The 25,003-nt window shown below is 37.7% G+C and overlaps 1 protein-coding gene across 12 annotated transcripts in view; it reads right to left on the reverse strand.

Moving 5' to 3' along the window:
• Positions 1-25,003, reverse strand: part of RNF111 (ring finger protein 111) — a 113,065-nt gene that overhangs the window by 67,345 nt on the left and 20,717 nt on the right. For all 12 annotated transcript variants that reach the window (XM_017896232.1, XM_017896257.1, XM_017896223.1 and 9 more), the window contains one exon: positions 2,075-2,973. In XM_017896232.1, coding sequence (XP_017751721.1) covers positions 2,075-2,954 — 880 coding nt within the window. In that variant the 5' untranslated portion in view covers positions 2,955-2,973. The remainder of the gene's footprint in view (positions 1-2,074; positions 2,974-25,003) is intronic.

A 25,003-nucleotide genomic window follows, 5' to 3' on the forward strand; every position in this document is an offset into this window, starting at 1 on the left:
ACTTGCTACAATAATTATTAAATAAGATTTTTAAATGCATTAAGTTTGGACTTCTCTTTAATACTTGAGACTATATGAACCCCTGGCACTGATAATGACATTCAATTACTATATTCTCATTCCCCTATAAACATCAGCTCCTTAGAACTTCTCCATATCAACCATCCTGTCTCACTAACTTCAAGCACAAATTGAGCTCTGCTGTTCTCGCTCCCAAAACCAGTACATGCACATTCTGACCACCTGAGGAAAAAGTGACAATTAAGCAAGACAACCCCTCATTTCCCTTATTTTCAGGAAACCTCTGGGAATGGTTATTCTACACTCTTCTCAGCTGGCTGTACATGATCAAAATGAACTCTTCTCAAAAAAGTATTTGTGTAGGTTAAAACTGATCTGAACATGGCCAAGCCTAAGATTAAGAACAAGGTTACTGGTTTTAGGGTTCCGGCAAAAATAGAAAAATGAACATGAAAAAGGAAAGAAATTTGTGGAAAAGGAAGGGACTCATAAATGAGAAGAAGAAATGGCACATCCAAAAGTAGACTAGCAAGCCCTGACCTTAACAGGCAAGACATAAGGTAAAACTGAGAAAGCTTATGTTAGTATTAGAAACCATGACCTAGCTAACCCTTTAGAAAGCTCTCCCTAAGCCCACTGCCCTACTCCCTAATTTCACAAGAAATTAATCTTTTCCCTCACTTCAGACAGCTCTTCAATGCTCACTTCAACAGCTCCCTTTAAATCACAACTGTAAAAGTGATGCATTATCTTAGGATGGTCTGTATATATGGAACATACATTTCAGGACTGTCTGCAAATACACTTATTCTACTTACATATCACATTTACTGTGTGTGTGTGTGAGAGAGTGTCGGTGCACATGAGCAAGAGCACATATGCGCAAGAGCACTGACAGGAAACAGTCCCTATCCAATTTTAATTGATGTATTGTATGCACTGTTAGTACTAAAAGTCTCTGGGTTCTAGTATTAGAATAAAAGTTACTACTCAAATACTTGAAATTATTTTTCAGCTATAAAGAACATGATAACAGCAAACAACAAGAATACAGCACTTAAAGAAAAAATATTGAGAGGCCAATGCAGGTGGATTGCCTGAGCTAAGGAGTTCAAGACCAGCCTGAGCAACTTGACAAAACCCATCTCTACAAAAAATACAAAAATAAGCCAGGTGTGGTGGTGTGTGCCTATAGTCCCAGCTACTTGAGAGGCTGAGGTGGGAGGACGGCTTGAGCCCAGGAGGTGAAGGCTGCAGTGAACCAAGATTGCATCACTGTACTCCAGCCTGAGCAACAAAGCCAGATGCTGACTCAAAAAAAAAAAGAAAAAATAATATTAACCAGTCTCTTTTAGTTACTAGAACTGTTCTTACTATGGGTGAATCCATCATACAGGCAGCTGAAAAAGTATTAATAAAAGTCAAGCATATTAAAGAAACACAAGGAAAAAATGTGTACCATAAATTAAGAACACATATAAAATATAATCTAGTATGTATAAAATGTAATAAATGAGGCCAGGTGTGTTGGCTCATGCTTCTAGTCCCATCATTTTGGGAGGCCAAGGCAGGCAGATAATTTGAGGTCAGGAGTTCAAGACTAGCTTGGCCAACATGGTGAAACCCTGTCTCTACTAAAAATACAAAAATTAGCTGGGCATGGTGGTGGGTGCCTGTAATCCTGGCTACCTGGGAGGCTGAGACAAGAGAATTGCTTGAACCCGGGAGGCGGAGGTTGCAGTGAGCTGAGATTGCGCCACTGCACTCCAGCCTGAGGGACAGAGTGAGACTGTTTCAGGAAAAAAAAAAAAAAGGAATAAATGGCTATTTCCCCAAAAAACTCTGACTTATTTTGTCACTAGAAATTTTTTTAGTTTTATCTTAGCATTGGAGTCATGGTTTAATACTGCAATTGGTAATTTATATGGCTTAAAAATAAAAGTTAATAGAGCCTGATAGTAATTTTAAATAAAATCAGTAAGACACAAACAAAAAATTAAGCACATATACAACGCAATCGGTTCCATGTTTTACTCAGCTTAAACATTTTTACCTGAGGGAACAGTTGGATTGTTTTGGTGGTTTTCACTGGCAGAAACAAACAAATCTTCTTCTCCTTCAGTTGATGAGCTAGAAGAGGATTCGCTGCTGAGGTCATTCTCACTGGAACTACTAGAACTAGGTAGCAAGGCATATTTTCTTCGCGCTAACACTTCTCGTTTCTTCCTCTGCATTAATATCCTCTCTTTTTGTTTCTGTGTCCTCTGTGAGGAATTATTTTTTACAAATCTCTTTCTGCATGGAAGTCTCCGTAATGAACTGCTATGTAAACAAGGTCTTTTCATTAACAATCCTGATACAGATTCTGTCTCAGTCCGAGGCCACTTATGAGACCGTGCACTATGGCTTCTACTTTTAGCACTCAAAATGGTCTGGGAATGTCTTACAGAGACTTCTTTATCCTCATCTGAAGTCACAGTATCAGAATCTCCAAAATGCAGACTAGATGAAGGAGAAGAAAGACAATCACTAAAAGAGGAATCATTATCTTCATCACTTGGTGTTCCTAGGTGTTGCCTCAGTCCTAATATTCCCTGGTTTTCTTTAACACAATTCTGCACATACGAAGGGCCAGCCTGCTGGCTTTTGCGTTTTTTCCTCACAACGACACTTTTTTCTTGTTCTTGTTGGTTACCATTCATGTCCTTCTCTTGTTTTTGAGAATCATCACAAAGGTGAGAGAATTCATTCCCCACTTTACTATTAATCATCTCAACTCCTGCAGGAAAACTTTTGGCTGCCCCAATGGGCTCTGGATGCAAAAGGATCCCTTTCAGACTCTCCTGTGTCTTTGGTGCATCAGAAGGAATCTCACTCTTCATATCCACTTTTAAGGTGTAGAGCTCGTTATATTCAGGAGTCCATTGAGACATGGGAAACTTTAAGGAAAGCCTAGAAGACAAAATTAGATATTTAAAAGAATTTTAATGTGTTTTATTATACTATTTAACTGAAGAGTTCTCAAATTCCACCAAGAAGATCCCTTATAAAGGCAGAACTGTCTTTTCCTCATCAGTACACAAAATGTCTATTATGAATTATTTTAGTGTTCTTATAAAACATTTTTCTCTGGTCATTCTACTCATGCACCCAATTTTTAGAAATACAATAAATACAGAGCATAAGCCTACTTAAAACTTCTATTAACCAAAACTGATCTTGTTGCATATCTTACTACCTTCAGCAACACAACATATTTGTTCAAATCAAACAATTACTTCAAAACCTATTTCAGTGAAATATAGATAAAAGATTCGAATTCAAAAGACTACTCAACATGTTTTACTCCTGGTATGACATTTTAAGTGGTTATTAAATATTTCTGTACATCTAGATGGTTTCATTAGATTGATATTAATAATAATGAGCTAATGAATATAAGCTTCTCTTTTCTATGTTTTTTTTCCTTCATACCATTCTATTAATTCTCTAATGAGAATCTGAATTCTCCTGACAGTAGGCACAACTACTGCATTTCAGTTTTAGATACAGATTACAGCCAAGACTGTGGGCTGCTGAAGATTATTCAGTTAAATATACAGTACAGCAGAATATAAAATCAAACTTTGTATAGCTATCTATCTAAATCATTCAACATCTTAAATTACGAGCTGCCAAAAGGAGATCTGAATTTAAAGCATTTACATCAATGCAATGTACATATGAAAATAACTTAAAATTAGTAAATATCATGACAAAATGAAACATATTCATCAGAAAGGCAGTTACTGTGACAAATGAAGAGCTTTACTGGTGCAAAACATGAGCAAACACTGTTAACATATTTTTAACAAGTTTTTATTAAGTATAGCATACACATATATTGTTTATAGATCAATGAACACTAACAAAATGAACACCTCTATGTAACTGGCAAACAGATAGAGAAACAACATAACCAGCACCCTAGAAATCCTCTTCCCATTACTACAACTCACCGAGTTGTTAACCACTATTCTAACTTCTGACACCAAAGATTTGCTTTGCCCATAAAATACATTTTTAAACCAGTTCCTAAAAAAGCGAGTAAAACAGCTGTTTTGTAAGCAAGTATTTTCCCTCTCTACAAATGGGTTACAGAAATATATAATCTTACAGGTCTCCCATGTTACTGTAGTATACAACTTTATTATCAGAACAAATGACAACAATTAAGGCATAGAATGGCCTATTCCTACAAAAAGCTATCAAAACCACTATCTTCTTTTATTCTTATTTACAAGAACAGGCAGTGCTGTATCCAAGATCAGCCATCAAGCCCTATCTGTAGTTCAGCAGGATCAGTGATAAACCAGGAACACAAAGATGAGTGAACATGAGCATGGCAATGAGCAAATTATAGAAGGTAGCCAGTCAGACAAGGATCATTTTAATTAAAGGCAAGAAAACAGAAGTCACAATGACAAAACACAGGTACATGTAATCTAAGAGTTGAACGGGGTCAAATAGGATGGCTATAATAAAGAAGACAGGTATTAAGTGTTAGAGAGGATGCAAAAAAAAAAAAATTGGAACCCTCCTACATTGCTGATGAAAATGTAAAATGGTACAAGCTACTTTGGGAAGCAGTCTAGCAGATCCTCAAAAATTAAATACAGGCTGGGCATGGTGGCTCATGTAACTGCCTTTCTGATGAATATGTTTTATTTTGTCATGATATTTACTAATTTTAAGTTATTTTCATATGTACATTGCATTGATGTAAATGCTTTAAATATCTGTAATCCCACCACTTGGGAGGCCAAGGCAGGTGGATCACTGGAGGCCAGGAGTTCAAGACCTGCCTGGCCAACATGGCAAAACCCCATTTCTACTAAGAATACAAAAATTAGCCAGGCTAGTTGCGCATGACTATAATCCCAGCTACTTGGGAGGCTGAGGCATGAGAATCGCTTGAACCTGGGAGGCAGAGGTTACAGTGAGCTGCGACTGCACTGCTGCAGTCCAGCTTGGGCAACAGAGCAAGACTCTGTCTCAAGGAAAAAAAAAAATTAAACACAGAATTGCTGTATGACCTAGCATTTCCACTCCTAGGTATGTACTCAATAGAAATGAAAACATATATTCATTAAAAAACTTATAAACAGCAACATTAGTCATAACAGCCAAAAAGTGGGAACACAAAAGCCAATCAACTGATGAATAAATAAATCCATACGAAAGATTATTACTCAGCAACAGAAAGAAATGAAGTATGGTAGTCCCTCACTATCACTATCCAGTTTAACTTTCCACAGCTTCAGTTACTCACAGTATGAGAGAGAGACCACTTCATGTAAGTTTTATTACAGTATACTGTTAGAATTGTCCTATGTTATTGTTGTTGTTAGTCTCTTATTCTGGCTAATTTATAAATTAAACTTTATCATAGGCATGTAGGTGTATGAAAAAAAAACACTATATGGTTTCAGGCATCCACTAGGGGTCTCAGAATGATTTCCCCTTGGATGGGGGCAGGGACTACATACTGATTCAAGCTACAACACGGATGAACAATATGCTAAGTAAAAGAAACCAGTCAAAAAGATAACATAATGTAAGATTCCCTTTATATGGAATGTCTGAAATAGGCAAATCTACAGAGATAGAATGTGGGTACCTAGGGCTGGGGATGATAGGAAGATTCGACTATAATGGCCAAAAAGTATGGAGTTTCTGGCCAGGCACGCTGGCTCACACCTGTAATCCCTACACTTTGGGAGGCCAAGGTGGGCAGATCACGTGAGGTCAGCTGTTCGAGACCAGCCTGGCCAACACGGTGAAACCTTGTCTCTACTAAAAATACAAAAAATTAGCCAGGTGTGGTGGTGTGCACCTGTAATCCCAGCTACTCAGGAGGCTAAGACAGAAGAATTGCTTGAACCAGGGAGGCAGAGGTTGCAGTGAGCCAATATCGCACCAATGCACTCCAGCCTGGGCAACAAGAGTGAAACTTCGTCTCAAAAAAAAAAAAAAAAAAAAAAAAAAAGGTGGGCCGGGTGCAGTGGCTCACGCCTGTAATCCCAGCACTTTGGGAGGCTGAGGTGGATTACCTGAGGTCAGGAGTTTGAGACCAGCCTGACCAACATGGTGAAACCCTGTCTCAACTAAAAATACAAAAATCAACCAGGCATGGTGGCAGGCACCTGTAATTCCAGCTACTCAGGAGGCTGAGGCAGGAGAATCGCTTGAATCCAGGAGGCAGAAGTTGCAGAGAGCCGAGATCGCGCCATTGCACTCCAGCCTGGGCGACAGAGCAAGACTCTGTCTCCCGGAGGAAAAAAAAAAGGTATAGAATTTCTTTTCTTTTTAGTGAACTGAAAATGTTCTACAATTGATTGTGGTGCCAGCTATGCAACTCTGTGAATATACTAAAAACCCAATGAAATTATATCCCAATAAAACTCCTGCCAGAAAGTCAAGAGGTTTAAAAAAAAGTGAAAAAGTCAAGAGGAAAAGTATCAAGATTTCTGGGCATCAGATAACTATATAGACTCCATCAGCAACAGAAGTCTCATGATGTATCTTGGAAACAGCTGCGGTTCTTCCAGAAATCCATGTCACAGTTATGTTCTGGTGGATTTCAGAGGAGGAGATCTTGGAGTCTTTACTGGCTGAAGATTTAAAAATTAGACTCCTCATCCATAATTACTAAGTCCTCATGTTGATAATGGAGATCATGAGAGGCAATGAAAATTTGCCAAAAAACAGACAAATTCTGAGAACATGAAGCCATGTACATTAATTTACAAAGAAGCGATTCATAGCACAATTAACTAAACCCAATTTCTTTTCCATCATTTCATGTCCCAAAGCCAAAACAGCGCAATCAACTCTTTATGGTTAAATCTGCTCTGATTTTTGGTCAATTTAGTCTGTCCAATGAGAAAAGAGCAGAGGGGAGCAAGGAGGAGTGGTTTGGTGTATGCTGTGGTGTGTGCCTGTAACTGTTCTCTGAGTTACCATGTCATGCAGTCATTAAATGCAAAATTAGCATCCCATATAACTAAGAGGTTCCCACCCAGGGAGTAATTCACACTATTTTTTTTTTTTTCTAAAATCCATCGCTGTATTGTATCATGTTCTAAATGCTTTTTTCTAAAATCCATTGCTGTATTGTATCAGGCTGTATTTTGAACTGAGAAGAGGAAAGTTCAAAAAGAGACACAAGTATTGCACTTAACTTAAAAAGCGGCAAATATAACAGATAATATTCTCAATGATTTGCTATTTGATAAAACCGTATTCTAGTCTTTTATTTTTGTAAAAATTATTGGCTGATCTAATTTACAAAGGAGGCAAATGTGTACAAGATATATCTCCTTGGTGACATTATAAATGGCTTCCTGTTATACAATACTTTAATAGTGAAACCATAATACTAGTCCCTCTTTGTGTACATCGATCCAATCATTTTATTACTATGTCATGATGACTTCACGCTAATTACTCCTGATACTAGTGTAGAAAACACCACTATTGGCAAACCTTGCACTAAGAAAATACAACAGCTAAAAAAAAATACTAACTTTCAAAACTAAAATTTAGGGTTGGGATTCACATTTTATGTGAACAAGTTTACGTGAGCAAAAGGAGGACAAACCCATGAAGACTACCCATACAACTCTGAGGAACTCTACTTCTAAACTGTGATACACTATTATTGGTATGATGCTTCACTACCGATTATAAATATGAATACTTGCTTCAACTGTAAATCAAAATGTAATGATTGCTTACATGACTCTAAAGAAACAAGATTTTAAAAGAAATTTAAAAGCCGGCCAGGCACAGTGGCTCACACCTATAATCCCAGCGCTTTGGGAGGCCGAGGCAGGCGGATCACCTGAGGTTGGGAGTTCGAGACCAGCCTGACCAACATGGAAAAAACCCGTCTCTATCAAAAATGCAAAGTTAACCAGGCGTGTTGGCACATGCCTGTAATCCCAGCTACTCAGGAGGCTGAGGCAGAAGAATTGCTTGAACCTGCAAGGTAGAGGTTGCAGTGAGCCAAGATCATGCCATTGCACTCCTGCCTGGGTAACAAGAGCGAAATTCCGTCTCAAAAGAAAAAAAAAGCCATAGATGACTTGGCATTTTTCTACAACAGTTTTAGAGATTATCAGAAAATCAACTAGAAATATGTCCACCATTTAACTATCTTTTTCATATAATTAAGTGAAAAAAATAATACTTGTACTACAGGGATATCACTTGGGGTGTGTATTAAATTTTTAATTATCTTATTTATTTTTCTATGTGCCAGCGTAAGTGTATTAAACCAAATGCCTGACAGAATATTCTCTTCTGCTACCTGTAACTACTACTACTCATATCTAGATAATACAGACAATAATGTTTTGTTACATATTCTAAATAGTCAAAATTTCATTAGCAAGAAACATATTTTCCCTCAAAAGTATCACTCTGGACCCTTAAGTGCATTAACTCATACTAAAATTTCTCAAGAGATTTCTGCTAGGAGTACACAACCTAACAATGTACTCAATTATGAAAAGAAGAGTGTGACCCTTGATAAACTTACTACCTTTCCTAGTACATAGGAGAAAGTTATACTCAGGATAACTGCTATGAAACTGTAAGATAAACTTGATTTCTGGCTGGGTGTAGTGCCTCATGCCTGTCATCCCAGCACTTTGGGAGGCCGAGGAGGGCGGATCGTAACAGCATTATTTGCAAAAACCAAAAGGTGGAAGCATTCCAAGTGTCCACTGAAGTGATGAAAAGATAAACAAATGTGATATACATGTACAATGAAATAGTATTCAGCCTTAAAAAGGAAACCCTGACGCATTACAACATGGATGAATCTTGAAGACATTATGCTAAGTGAAATAAGAAGACACAATAAGACAAATATTGTATGATTCCACTTATATGAATTACCCAGAGTAATCAAATTCATAGACAGAAAATAAAATGGTGGTTGTGAGGGCCTGAGGGAGGGGGAGAAAATGAGTTAGTGTTTAGTGGTTACAGCGTTTCAGTCAGGGAAGATAAAAAGTTGTGAAAATGGATAGAAATGTTGCATAACAATGTCAACGTACTTAATGCCAAATTATAAACTTAAAAATGATAATTTTATGTTATGTACATTTTACCACCAAAATAATTCAAAAGACATATTGTTACAAAACACTATCCTGGAAAGGCTAGTAAAGTCACTCAAGAGAATGGGCATAAATATGTAAAAGAAGAATATTTAATCCTATGTTGGCATCTGCTTCTCAGAGAATCTGAACTAAAACACACTTCATTTAAAAAATCACCCTCTCTTCCTCATCACTCAAACTCATATTCTGTCTTTCATAAAGTACTTGCTACTAACTGAAAAGATCTTGTTAGCCTATTTATTACACAAAGCGTCTCAAAAGAATGTAAGTTCCAAGGAAGTGGAAATCTCATCTAGGCAGATCTCCAGCAATGAAAACAGTTGACTGGCACATAGTAGGCACTCAATTAGCATTTTTTTAAATTGCCTTAATCTGTAAAAAGAATGGGTAAAAGGAAGGAAGGAAACACAACTGCTATATTTCTAGCTTAGGTAACTGAGAATATGGTGACACCAATAGCTGAGATAGAAAAGAAAATACGCAGAATGAGAATAGTAGTAACTAAATTAGGAAAACAATACCTAAGATTTCTTGAACATTTACTATTGTCCAATTTCCTTTTTCAGGTATTCTGGAGCCACAAGATGTTTACCATATAACTGGGGATGATCAGGTCCTTAAAACACAGAAACTGACCATAGAAAAGAACAGTAAGGAGCCAAAAGATGTATGTATAATGAAATGTATAATGAAACATAAAACATGAGACATAAAGATACTGCCAATTAATTACTATATAATACCATATATAATGCATATTTACTATATAATGCATATTCTATATATAGTATATATTTCACTATATATAATGCATAGTATATATATTTATGTATAGTATATGTATATGGTATATATATAGAATTATCTTACAAAATATATAGTATATTTGCATATTATATCTAACAAATTTTATGTATCTAACATGTAAAATATTTTATGTACGAAATATATTATTTATATTTTATATAACACAAAATATACAATTATATGATATATAAAATAAAATCTAAGAGAACTAAACTCAAAAATCCGTTAAACTCATTTCAGTGCATGCAGTAGCTGTATTTTCCTATCAATAAATACTTTATGTTTTTTGTGGTTTTTTTGAGACAGAGTCTCACTCTGTCACCCAGGCTGAAGTGCAGTGACATGATCTCGACTTACTGCAACCTCCATCTCCCAGGTTCAAACAATTCTCCTGCCTCAGCCTCCCAAGCAGCTGGGACTACAGGCACACACCACCACACCCGGCTAACTTTTGTATTTTTAGTAAAGACAGGGTTTCACCACGTTGGCCAGACTGGTCTCGAACTCCTAACCTCAGGTGATCTACCCACCTCAGTCTCCCAAAGTGCTGGGATTACAGGCATAAGCCACTACATCCGGCTTAAATACTTTTAAATATCCAGTAATAACATGTTTAAAAGTGCAGTGGAAAAAAGATCACTTTCCCCAAAGCAACAAAAATAGTTATATAGTTATTCCAAGGTATTAAGCCTGACAAGAACTGTGTATAAACCTATACGAAAAACACTACAAAACTGTAAAACAGAATGTAACATATAATCTTAGTAAAGAGCGAAAAGACCTCATTTCTGGATGAGCAACGACTCCAAATTGGCTCTATCACAAAACAGAAGAAAGCCAATTTTTTCTTAAACTATAAAACAAACACTACCATCAGACATATCAGGACTTCAAAAACACTGTATTTTTTCAAATGGCCTGAATATATACACCTAAGGATCCATTCAAATTAATATTGTTTGCATTTTGTTTCTCATTATTTTGTTCAGTGGAACACTAAAATAATTAAAACTTAATTGAAGAAAATAAATAAATGGATCACACCTGTAATCCCAGCACTTTGTGAGGCCGAGGCAGGTGAATCACTTGAGCCCAGGGATTCAAAACCACCCTGGGCAACATGAGGAAACCTCGCCTCTACAAAAAAAAAAAAAAAAAAAAAATTAGCCAGGGTGGTGACACGTGCCTGAAGTCTCACCTACTTGGGTGGCTGAGGTGGGAGGATTACTTGAGCCTGGGAGGCAGAGGCTGCAGTGAGCTGAGATCTTACCACTGCACTCCAACCTGGGCGACGGAGCATGGCGCTGTCTCAAAAAAAAAAAAAAAGAAAGAAACAAATGTACAGTTATATGCACAAGTGAGAGGGCAGAAACAAAAGGGAAAAGCTGAACTCAAACTTTTTTTCATCCTTTTCTTCTTTAAAAGAAAAAAGTATTCCACAAAATTAACTGCTAAGCAGCCTTTTAAAATCAGGCAGGATTTGTACAAACTGTTATGGAAAGTACGGATCATTTTCTTTAAACAGACTACAAGTCTACTATTATAGCATTCTTCTTTGTGAAACAACTTACATTAATATATGTATTTTAAAATACTTACAAAATACTTAAAATACACACTTAACAGTTCGGGAGTGAAACAACAGGGTAGAAATTTATAGCACTGGGCTAAGGTCTTTTACCCTTTATAAGTTTCTGTACACATAGTTTGTTTTTTCTAAAAGTAACCATTTACCAATTTTGAAATTAAAGATTTTTTAAGGAAATAAATTATGAGAATATATTTAAATTTTTCACTACATTAGAACACAACTTTGTTGACAACAGATTTCTACACAAACAAATCAAATATATGCAAGCACAATTTTTACAGGAATCTTGACTAGGCATAAAATTTCTTAATGACCAGAAATGACCACCAATCCTGGACACCTTAATGACAGAATAGGGCAGAAACTCAGAAATGGCAGTGACTGTTAGCAGACTTGAATGGAATTGTCAAATGTGAGAACTGATTTTTAGTTACTGATATTAGTCTACAATTCTAGGCATGTTGTTTTTGAACCTGTGTTTACAGATAAATTTGAATGCTCGAAAATGCTAATTTATCAAATCATTCCACAAAATCTTTCTTCATTAAAAGTGTAATAATTATTGCTGCATTAATGGAAAGTAGTCTATAAGAGCTCAACAAATAAGCCGGGCTGGTGGGTCACACCTATAATCCCAGTGCTTTGGGAGGCCGAGGCAGGTGGGTCACCTGAGGTCAAGAGTTCAAGACCAGCCTGGCCAACATGATGAAACCCCCCTCTCTACTAAAAATACAAAAAATTAGCTGGGCATGGTGGCGGACAACTGTAACCCCAGCTACTCGGGAGGCTGAAGCAGGAGAATCGCTTGAACCCAGGAGGTGAGGTTGCAGAGAGCCGAGATTGTGCCACTGCACTCCAGCCTGAGCAACAAGAGCGAAACTCTATCTCAAAAAAAAGAAAAAAAAAAAAAAGTTCAACAAATAATGTGACAAACCTGGAAGATAAACCTCCAGGACCTTTTGTTCTTGATAATTCAAGTAATAATTCTGTCAACTTTCAAAGCTTCAAACTTACAAACTACTCTTAGAGATTCCTGTTATTTCAACTTCCATTTTCCAAAACTGAACTTCAAGTGGCTTCCAGATTTCCTTGGAGATTGGAACTGAAGAGTTCTCTCTTTTAAAGTGATAGAAGCCAAACTTAAAGACAATTGATGTTTTTATAAATATATGGAAAAGATATCTGCTTCAACATGTCTTCAAAATTTAACAATCTGTAACAGGTAAATGTAGAATTAAATCATATTCCCAAATAAGCTCTTAAATCTTTACAGCAGCACATTCTACATTCTTAACTATTAATTTTTTTGTCAATACTATTAAATGGCTTGGTCATTCTCTTATGAATAAGCATTGTCACATACGCTGAATGACGCATTTACCATCTCTAGAAGGTCAAACTTAAAAATACAAAATAAAATTATTGTGGCCTATACAGCAGTGGTTTCCAGCCTTTTGGCACCAGGGACCGGTTTCGTGGAAGACAATTTTTCCACGGACCCAGGGTGAGGATGAGTGGGGGTGGTTTGAGATGATTCGAGTACATTTATTGTGCACTTTATTTCTATTATTACATTGCAATATATAATATTATACAATTCACCATAATATAGAATCAGTGGGAGCCCTGAGCTTGTTCTCCTGCAACTAGATGGTTCCAACTGGCAATGATGAGAGAGAGTGACAGATCATCAGGCATTAGAATCTCATAAGGAGCATGCAACCTAGATCCCTCACATATGCAGTTCACAACAGGGTTCACGCTTCTATAAGAATGCGGTGGCTGATCTGACAGGAGGCAGAACTCAAGTGGTAACGTGAGTGATGGGGAGTGGCTGTAAATATAGATGAAGCTTCACTACTCATCCACCACTCACCTACTGCTACGTGGCCTAGTTCCTAATAGGCCACAGATGGGTACCAGTCGGTGGCCCAGGGGTTGGGGAACCCTGCTGTACCAAACTCTTTGGAGAAAACAATGTCACTGAAGCAGCAAGCACATCCTTGTGACAGGCAGGAAATACTGTTTTAAACAGGTAGGGTACAACAAAATTATGGTGGGCCCAGCAAGATGAAAAATGTTGACTGACATGGTATACGCTCAATTACTCAATAATCACAGAATAACTACTTTATATGCTGGATCTGTGGGCAGAGAGAGAAAATACAGGGTCCTATCCTTCAAGAAGCTCACAATTTAGTATGACAGAATTATAGAATAAAAATATTTAGACCAAGGTGGGCAGATCACGAAGTCAAGAGATCGAGACCAGCCTGGCCAACACGGTGAAACCCTGTCTCTACTAAAAATACAAAAATCAGCTGGGCGTAGTGGTGCGTGCTTGTACTCCCAGATACTCGAGAGGCTGAGGCAGGAGACTGCTTGAACCCCGGAGGTGGAGGTTGCAGTGAGCCGAAATCACGCCACTGCACTCCAGACTGGCAACAGAACGAAATTCCATCTCAAAAAATTTATACATATATATGTGTGTGTGTATATATATATGTGTGTGTGTGTGTGTATATATGTGCGTGTGTGTGTATATATATATATAAAAAGAATAAAATTGATCAGGACCAGTGGCTCACACCTGTAATCCTAACATTTTGGGAGGCAAAGGTGGGCAGATTCCTCGAGCTAGGAGGTCAAAACATGGCAAAATCCCATCTCTACTAAAAACACAAAAGTTATCCAGGCATGGTGGCATGCACCTGGAGTCCCAGTTACTCAGGAGACTGAGGTGGAAGGATCACTTGAGCCCAGGGGCAGAGGTTGCAGTGGGCCAAGATCATGCCACTGCACTCCAGCCTGGGCCTGAGAACCTGTCTCGTATAAATAAATAAACAGCCAGAATACATTATAAACATGCCATAAATAAAAGCATTCTGTAGGAACAAAAGGAGGAGGCAATTAAGGACTCTGATAATGGCTTCATAAATAAAGTGGCATCCAAGTCAAACCATGAAGGATGCACAAGATGACAGTGGGCGAAGAATATTCATTTCAAACAATGCTGAGACATGGCAAGAAATGGCAACATCTAAATACTCTAATGCTTGGGACTGTAGGTTCTTTTGTTCTTTTTTTTTTTTTTTTTTTTTTTTTTTTTTTTTTTTAGTAGAGAGAACAAGCTGGGGTCAAATTAGCAGAGTCAGTACAGGTTTCTGTTTAACCTAGTTTGAGGGAGACTTACCTGAGGAGCTGAAGGGAATAGACTAGAGGGAAAGTCTGAAAGACTACAGAGGAAGCTCTTGCAGTGATGGGGACAAAGAGTAGTTTTAGCAGTTTTACCACATTAACATGCCAATTGTTACTAACAATATTATCTCCATTTTTATTAAAATATATAAAATATTTCAATACTATTGTAAAACTATATATGAATTCATAAGAATGATAAAAGAATAAAAATTTAGAAACATACAAAACACAAAACATGAGAAATATCTCTAATACGCTAATATGTAAAGAAAGCCTTCAAAATGGTAAGGAAAACATAGGTGACATCTATCTTACCCATAATATTTTATTCTTTATTTCCCTTTTGAGAAAATTATAAAGAAAAATAACAGAATAAAAAAAATTCAACTTTGGTCCTAGTAAGTACTGATCTAAAACTAAGGCTAAATAAAAAAGGCCAAACAACAGAATTTTAAAATAACAAGAAATTGGGTGGTAAGGCACAGTGGTCAGGCTCACATGTGTTATCCCAGCACTTTGGGAGGCCAAGACAGGCAGATGGCCTGAGGCCAGGAAGAGACCAGCCTGGGCAACATGGTAAAACTCTGTCTCTACAAAAAATACAAAAATTAGGGGAGAGTGGTAGCACACAAATGTTGTCCCAGCTATTCAGGAGGCTGAGGTAGGAGAATCGCTTGAGCCCAGGAGGTCAGGGCTGCAGTGAGCCATGATGGCACCACTGCACTCCAGGTGGTCCATAAAGGAAGACTCTGTCTCCAAAAAAAAAAAAAAATCTGCAATTCCTGTTAATACAATTTTTCAAATACACCTCTTTGTTCATGACAGTTTTCCTGATAACATGCTTTCTTTCTGCATCCAAAGAAAGATCATTTTTTCTTAGGCTCAGAATAAAACAGAAGACTCTAACAACTTTCCCCTATGTGCTTGCCCCTACAACAAGTATACATTCCTTTTGAAACTTTCTAACTTCTAAAGAAACAGAAAAATGCTTTTGAAAAGCTGTTTTCTATAATTCCACAGCAGAAAAGTGAACACATAGATACTGCCAAGTATTATGATACAAATGTGATAGAGCAGGTATTTTTACCCTTCACTGTTCCTCCAAATATCTAGATTCAAACTCCCCAAGCATTCTGCACAGGAACTGAGGAGTCAAAAAGGGCACTAAGGCCCAATGCTCAGATTCTGACTTGTAATACCATTCTCCAATAAAAGGAACAAAGGTCTCTTGGTGAAACAGCTGATTTCACCAGGGCATTGAAAATATAACCCTGGAGCATCTTGCAGTGCCAGAAATAAAGAAACACACAAAAGAATACGGGCATGTCCAACAGGACACTGGAGCCAAGCTGAAAGGGCTCCCAAAGGCCAAAGCTGGAACAATTTTGACAACAAAATAAATAATGTAGTATCAGTTCTAGTCCAAAATTTTAAAATGAGGCTGGAGGCAGTGGGTCACACCTATAATCCTAGCACTTTGGGAGGCCGTGGCGGGCGGATTGCCTAAGCTCAGGAGGTCAAGACCAGCCTGGGCAACATAGTGAAACCTCTGTCTCCACTAAAAAACACAAAAATTAACACGGGTGTGGTGGCGCATGCCTGTAATCCCAGCTACTCAGGACGCTGACATATAAGAATTACTTGAACCTGGGAGGCAGAGGTTGCAGCGAGCCAAGAAAGCACCACTGTACTCCAGCCTGGGCAACAGAGTGAGACTTTGTCTCCAAAAAAAAAAAGAAAAGAAAAAAAAAAATGAACATCCATGAATCCATACTGATATAAGTAACTCTTCCTTACAGAAGAATTCCAAACCTTTATGTAGACACTCCCTGGTCCAGGAGTTGAAGCTTAACAACCCTTCCCCCACCAATCTCAAGTAGGCAAGAGTAACTCTATATTGGAGAAACCTGGCAAACACTACTCAGCCAGGTGACCACAATTAATCAAATCAGTGCTAACTCATGTTGACACCATGTACTCCTGATACAATGTGATGAGAAAGGCAGGGCACTTTACCTCCATGGCATTCTTTCCCAAAACCCCAAACTCTGAGAAAAACATTCGGCTAACCTAGATTGAGGGATGGTCTATTAAATATTTGACAGGTAATCCACAAAACTGTTAGTCACAAAAAGTAAAGGAAGACTGAGAAACTGTGAAACCAGAGTCTACATTGAAATATTATCTGGAGTTTATTTAACAGTGATATATCAATGTTGGTCTCCTAGTCATGACAAATGTGCAATGGGTAAGATGTTAACAATAAGGGAAACTAAGTGAGCAATATATGGGAACTCTTCTAAAACTACTGCAAAATAAAATCTTTTTTAAAAAAACAAGGGTATTATTTACAAAGTTCCCTCGATCCCTAGGAAAGGCAGGAGAGAAATGAGTGACTATGGAGCCTACCCTGCTCTCCAACTTCTCCATCCATTCTTTCACTACTGCCAATCTCCAAAAATCTAAAGCTGGAACCAGACCGTGCATGGTGGCTCACGCCTATAATCTCAACACTTTGGGAAGCCAAGGTGGGTGGATCACCTGAGGTCAGGAGTTCAAGACCAGCCCGGCCAACATGGTGAAACCCTGTCTCAACTAAAAATACAAAAATTAGCCAGGCATGTGGCAGGCACCTGTAATCCCAGATACTTGGGAGGGCTGAGGTGGGAGAATCACTTGAACCTGGGGGGGCGGAGGTTGCAGTGGGCCGAGACTGTGCCATTGCACTCCAACCCAGGCGACAAAGCAAGACTCTGTCTCAAAAAAAAAAAAAAAAACAGAAAAAAAAAGCTGCAACCACCATGAGAAAACAAATGGCCTAAAACCATCCAGTTGCTCTACTGGGATAGCAAGGCATACATCTGTATATACTGAGAAATTATATGTAAGTCAAAAAATTATAGGTAATTTTTCTATGGAAAAATTATCCAATCATGTCATCTTCTCAAATTACCAGTAGTAATTTTCCAAATAAACACATTTCTTGTGTTAAAATGTTCAGCAATCATGCATTAATAGTCAGTATGTACACAAAGCATACATATGCCCAAGTGTGTATACCTGTGTTTTATCTGTTTCTTTGTGACATAAAGCATAAAGAAAACCTACTATTAAATGAGAACAGATAAGTAGTACTTCAAAGCACTAAAGGCTAAGGATCTTAATCATCAAATACTACAATCACCTAAGTGGAAATTAAGACAGAACCTAAAGGCTAAGGGTCTTAATCATTAAATACTACAATTACCTAAGTGGAAATTAAGACAAAACCTAAAGGCTAAGGGTCTTAATCATCAAATACTACAATTACCTAAGTGGAAATTAAGACACAACACTAGGACAGGTGCGGTGGCTCACGCCTGTAATCCCAACACTTTGGGAGGACTAGGTGAGTGGACCACCTGACATCAGGAGTTTGAGACCAGCCTGGCCAACACAGTGAAACTCCGTCTCTACTGAAAATACAAAAATCAGCTGGGTGTGGTGATGCATGCCTGTAATCCCAGCTACTCAGAAGGCTGAGGCAGGAGAATTGCTTGAACCTGGGAGGTGGAGGTTGCAGTGAGGCAAGATAGCGCCACTGCACTCCCACCTGGGCTACAGAGCGAGACTCCATCTCAAAAAAAAAAAAAAAAAAAAGCAAACAAAAAAGAACACTAAAATTAAGCCACTTATTCTTATATAAGCTAGGAATCTTTGGTCCCAACTTTGACAACCTTAGTTTGGTAGTGAACCATAAGACATTATCTTCAGTTGGAACATATGCCAAATGTCAGTTTCAATGTGCTATGAACTTCTTTGTGTTCCCCAAAATTCATATGCTGAAGTCCTAACACCCAGTACCTCAAAATGTGTCTGTATTTAGAGATAAGACTTTTAAAGAGGTAATTAATGTTAGATGAAGTCATATGAATGGGTCCTAATCCAATCTGACTGGAGTCCTTAAAAGAAGGGGAAATTTAAACACACAAAGCAACATCAGGATGCAAACACACAGAAAAAAAGACTGTGTGAGAACACAGCAAGGGGTCATCTGTAAACTAAAAAGACGGGCCTCAGGAAAAACCAAACCTGCTAACATCTTGATATTGGACTCAGTCTACAGAACTAGGAGAAAGTAAAGTTTTGTAGTATAAGCCACTCCATCTGTGACATTTCATCATGGCAGCCTAAGCAAACTAATAAACTGTGGAATAAACACTTTCTGAGTACCTTAAATGTGCTAGAATGCCCAAAGTATTGTAAATACAAGAATGAATAGACACAGACCAGTCCTGAAGTAGTTATAGTCTAGCAGTTAGTGAGAAATATCAGTAGGTAATCAAAATGCAGCATAAGTGTTATGACAGAGGCATGCATTGAAACTTAATAGAAGTAGAATCTATTCTGATTCTGAAGCAGAGGGTGTACCAGGAAAAGTTTTCCAGGAAGGACAAAAGAATGAAATTCGAAGAAGAGAAATCCAATTACCCTATTTTTCATGGCAGAGGTTCCCTGAATCAACTACATAATTAACAATGAAGTATACCTAAAAATGTATAAAACAAGTTATATGAAAGACAAAATACAATCTTCTGATAGACAATTTTTAATCTTCAAGATGTCAAATTCAAACAACTATCAATCTAGAACGATGACTGTTAGGAAGAAACGGGGAAATTAGATGACTTCTTCAGACACTTTTGAGCATATGAAAAACTAGACAAAGGTCCATGGAAGTACAAAATTCCCCTCAGAATTCATTCCAATTAAATAATAGGAGGAGGAATCTACTTTATTAGACCTAAAACTCCAGGTTCTCCTTTAATCTTCAACATTACTACTAAGCTCCCAACATATCTCATCAGACAACCCAGTCTTAATCTTTTCATTACCTTCCAGCAGGGAGAACTGTAAGTTACAATACACTTCAAAGATTAAAACAGATGTGGTGGCCAGGCATGGTGGCTCATGCCTGTAATCCCAGCACTTTGGGAGGCTGAGGCAGGTGGACCACCTGAGGTCAGGAGTTGAAGACCAGCCTGTTCAACATGGTGAAACCCTGTTCCTACTAAAAATACAAAAATTAGCTGGGTGTGGTGGTGGGCACCTGAAATCCCAGGTACTTGGGAGGCTGAGGCAGGAGAATCGCTTACACCTAGGAGGCAACAGTTGCAGTGAGCTGAGATCACACCACTGCACTACAACCTGGGCGACAGAGTGAGACTCTGTCTCAAAAAAAAGAAAGAAAAAATAATAAATAAATAAAACAGATGTGGAATCCAGCTATCATCTATCAAAACAGACACATTTGCAAAAATATGAAATTTGCTCTTCTCAATGTTTTGTTTTGAAAAGTTATTTTCATAAAATACTATTTATATTTACATGTAACGGGTTTATTAATTTCAAAATAAATATTTTCTTAAATTAAAACAAAAGAATACCAAAACTTATCTAAAATATATAATTAGCAACATAAAACAATGTTCACAATTAAAATTTGCCTGTAACATGTATTCCAAAATCTGTTTTAGTCATGATTTCATGTGAGGGCATAAACAAAATGTTGTATTCTCAAATGATACAAAGCTAAAAAAGGACTGCATATAAACTGAATGGCACAATCAGAACCTGAAAATAATTATTAAAGCTTACAATTTAGCAAAACCATTTTAATTTTTTGTTTGTTTGTTTTTGAGATAAGGTCTTGTTGTTGCCCAGGATGGAGCACAGTGGCAGGATCACAGCTCCCTGCAGCCTTGACTTCCTGGGCTCAGGTGATCCTCCTGCCTCAGCCTCCCAGGTAACTGGGACTATAGACATGAGCCATCATTCCGAGCTAATTTTTTGAATTTTTTGCAGAGACGGGGTTTTGCCATGTTGCCCAGTCTGGTCTCAAAATCCTGGCTTCAAGTGATCTACCTGCCTCGATTTCCCAAAGTGTTGGGATTATAGGTGTGAGCCACTGCTCCCGGCCACTGAATAATTTCCTTGAGTCAAATTACTGTATAATATTCTGGACACTCACTCACAAATGCTCCAAGTTCTAATTTTGGTATCGTTCTATAAAACCACTGTATTATCTAGCCACCTTTCTTCAGACTCAAATATCAAAGTTTTCTGATCTGAAATTATCAAACTCTAAAGACTTTTTCACAAGTCATCACCATTTGGTCACTTATAAAAAGCACAATGGGATAAAGTGGGTTCTACCAGCATCTTCCCTGACACAGATAGTCACCCTCACAAAGACTATGCTCTAGCTAATATGAAATATCCCAAAATAAGAAAAAGGAATCCTCCCAAAACTGATAACATGTAAAAATAAAATACGTGGCTGAGCGTGGTGGCTCACGCCTGTAATCCCAGCACTCTGAGAGGCCAAGGTGGGCAGATCACCTGAGGTCAGTAGTTCGAGACCAGCCTGGTCAACATGGTGAAACCCCATCTCTACTAAAAATACAAAAAAATTAGCTGGGCATGGTGGTGCGCCTATAATCCCAGCTGCTCAGGAGGCTGAGGCAAGAGAATAGCTTGAACCCAGGAGGTGGAGGTTGTAGTGAGCCAAGATTGCGCCACTGCACTCCAACCTGGGTGACAGAGTGGGACCTCACCTCAAAAATAAAATAAAATAAAATAAAATATGTAACAATATTAACACAAAGGACAGGAGGGGAGTAAATGAAAGTATACTGTTTTAAGTTTCTCATATTATACATACAACCATCTATTATTCCTTGAAGACTGTGATAAAGATGCATAGCATAAACCCTAAAAGAACCATAAAAGATTTTTTTTAAAGTATAAGCCAAAAGTGGCGATAAATGTAATATGATTTTTAAAAACTCTCAATCCAAAAGGAAGCAGGAAATGAGAAAAGGAACAGGTGGAACAAACAGAAAACCAACAGCAAACTGACAGATTTAAATCCAACTGTATCAACACTGGGGCTACTGGTGTAAGGACAGACTAGAGTCCAGAAATAGACTCAGATACATCATCAAATGATTTTCCAACAAAAGTGCCAAGACAATGAGGAAGGAACTGTCTTTTCAACAAATGATGGTAGGCTGAGTGCAGTGGCTCATGCCTATAAATACCAGCACTTTGGGAGGATGATGTAGGAGGATTGCTTGAGCTCAGGAGTCAAGACCAGCCTGGGCAATATAGTGAGACTCTGTCTCTACAAAAAAATTTTAAAACTAGCCAGGCATGGTGGTGTATCCCTGCAGTCTCAGCTACTCAGGAGGCTGAGGCAGGAGGATTGCTTGAGCCCAGGAGGTTGAGGCTGCAGTGATCCACGATTGTGCCACTGCACTGCAGCCTGGGCAACAGAGATAGAGTCTGTCTCCAAAAACAAACAAACAAAAATGGTAGTGAAACAACTGGAGAGCCAGATAGGAAAAAAAGGAATCTCAACACCTACCTCACACCAGATACAAAAACTAAACCTAAAACTATAAAGCTTCTAGAAAAAACATAGCAGAAAGTTTATGTGATTATATCATGGGCAAGGATTTCACAGGATACAGAAAGTACTACCATTTCTTAAAAAAATTAATAAGCTTGACAAAACCTCTGCTCTTCAAAACCTCAAAATCAAAACCTCTGCTCTTCAGAGACAGCATTAAGAAAACAAAAGGACAAGCTGGTAAGCTAAAGACAGATAAAATTATATATACATATGTTTGTGTGTGCGTATATATAAACACATATATGTAATTTGAATACTGAATATATGAAAAAAACTCTTATATCCTAATAAGACAACCCCACAAAAAAATAGGCAAAAGATTTTACAAAACATACAAAAATAGCCAATAAGTAAATTTAAAAATCTTCAATATCTTTAGTCACCAGAGGAATGTAAATATAAACTATAGTAAGCCCCCATTACACACCCAACAAGACTAAAACTAAAAAGACCAAAACCACCAAACATTGGCAAGGATATTCCACAACTGGAACTCCACACATGACTCTCTGGCAGCTTCTAATAATGTTAGCTATGCATACATTTAACCTATGATCCAGTAATTCCATGCCTAAATTGGAAAACATGGATACAAAGACTTGTATATGAATGTTCATCGCTTTACTCATAATAGCCAAAAATTAGAGAAAAAATAAATCTCCAAGTGAATGGATAAATTATGTTATACAGCTACAAAGGGATACCAAACAGCAACAACAAAGAAGGTACTACTGATACATGTATCAATATGGATTAATCTCAAAAATATCATGCTAAGGGAACAGCAGACACAAAGTATCCATTTGAAATTCTAGACAGGCAAAACTAATCTAAAGTAAAAAAAAAAAAAAAAAAAAAAAAACACACTTGAACATTGGTTCTGTCTTCAAGGGATGGGGACAGGACTGACAAGGAAGGAGCATGAGGGAATGACTTTTCGAGGCAATGGTTGTTCGTGCTCAATACCTTCATGAGGATTTGGGTAACAGATGCATTTGGCAAAACTTAAATGGTACACTTAAGATTCGTGCATTTCACTGTATGTAGAGTTTACTTTAAAAACTGTAAACAGCCTGTAATTCCAGCACTTTGGGAGGCTGAGGCAGGTAGATCACAAAGTCAGGAGTTCAAGACCAGCCTGGCTAAGATGGTGAAACCCCATCTCTTTTTTTTTAAAAACCCCATCCCAATCTCATTGGTTTTTAAAATAAGTTCACTATACAAAATCTGGAATACCCAGAAAAACCACAGAGAAATTAAGTCCCAATCCCATCACTGAAATAAAATCACCAATCTTTCCTTCTCTTGCCAATGACCACGCCTACTGGAGATAAAAATACACCTTATACTGTTTTCCTTAGAAGGAAATACAGAAATAGTGATGTCCTCAATTTTGGAATTCTTTACTCAGGTAACTCAAAACCCACTGATTTAAATCCCCACATCCCCATCACCACTGTGACTCATTAGCAAGTTATTAATCATTCTGTGCCTGAATTTCATCTGAAAAATGAAAATATTTATCACAAAGGGTTGTTGTAAATATTGAACAAAGTAACATATGCACATGATAACTCTTGTTGTTGTTTTTAAAGATGACGAGTCAGCTAGTTTTTAGAAATCATCCAGGCAAAGGAAGTCCACAAGCTTCTTCCCTTTGAATTCTTCCCCCTACCCACCACCACATTTTTTTTAAGCAGGCCTTCAATCCTCTAGCTACACCTACCTCAAACTAGTCTAACTTATTCGAGTGAACCTCAAATTCCTCTTGAAGATTAAACCAAAACATTGAGTTGTTAAAGGCCAAAGCAAAGGTTGCAGTAACAAAATAAATAAAAATAAAATCAGCAAACTAAATTAAAAAGATGACAGCTGTCCGGAGAAGGCAGGATCTAATGTTGGGAGCAAAACTGTCCAAGGAAACAATTTCTCCTTGAATGAAGTCCAACAAGTTTATTTAGATAAAATTTGTTTTTACTCCACATATATGATTTAGGTCAGTCAAAACATGCAACCTGGAGAATAGTAATGAAAGATTATGTTCTAGAGGCTGGGTGCAGCGGCTCGTGCCTGTAATCCTAGCACTTCATGGGGGGGGAGGATTGCTTGTGCCCAGGAGTTTGAGATCAGACTGGGCAACACAGGTGAAATAGGTGAGACTATCTCCACAAATAAATAAACAAACAAACTGTATGTACTAAAGAAAGAGAACATGAGTTGTAAGAGGAAAACCAGGAAGAATTATTGACACTTCAATGCCTGACAGTCAAGGCGTACTGAAAGTTGGAATTTGGGAGAACACCTCTGGATAGACATCGTGCCCATAAAGTGAACTTGACAAGAAAAAAATAATTTAAACCATGTAGCAGATTATGCTTGCCCTTCTGCTCACTGATTATATGCCTAGAATCAACACAAAATAGAAGATTAAATTTTGCTGCTCTATATTAGGTCCCACTTTCCAAGTGTCTCTCAGAATGTGAGCATCTTACTATGCTGTCAGATTCTAATCTTTAGAGCCATTTATTTTTCCCACATTACAGGCCATATACACAAACTTACTCTTTCTCTGATATTTAACAATGAAAACATGATTTGTTCCAATAGGGGAGGGAAAATGGGAAGTGCTGGACTTTCAGAGACTGCATATTTATACTGTATATTTTAAGGGCAACTTTAGGGATTTCCAAGGTTATCTCTGACTAAATGCTATTTTTGTTTTCCTTGGATCAGTATATTCAGACAGTGAAGTGA

The sequence above is a fragment of the Rhinopithecus bieti genome, unplaced genomic scaffold (genome assembly GCF_001698545.2).
Source record: "Rhinopithecus bieti isolate Rb0 unplaced genomic scaffold, ASM169854v2 scaffold_947, whole genome shotgun sequence".
Classification (NCBI taxonomy): Eukaryota; Metazoa; Chordata; class Mammalia; order Primates; family Cercopithecidae; genus Rhinopithecus; species Rhinopithecus bieti.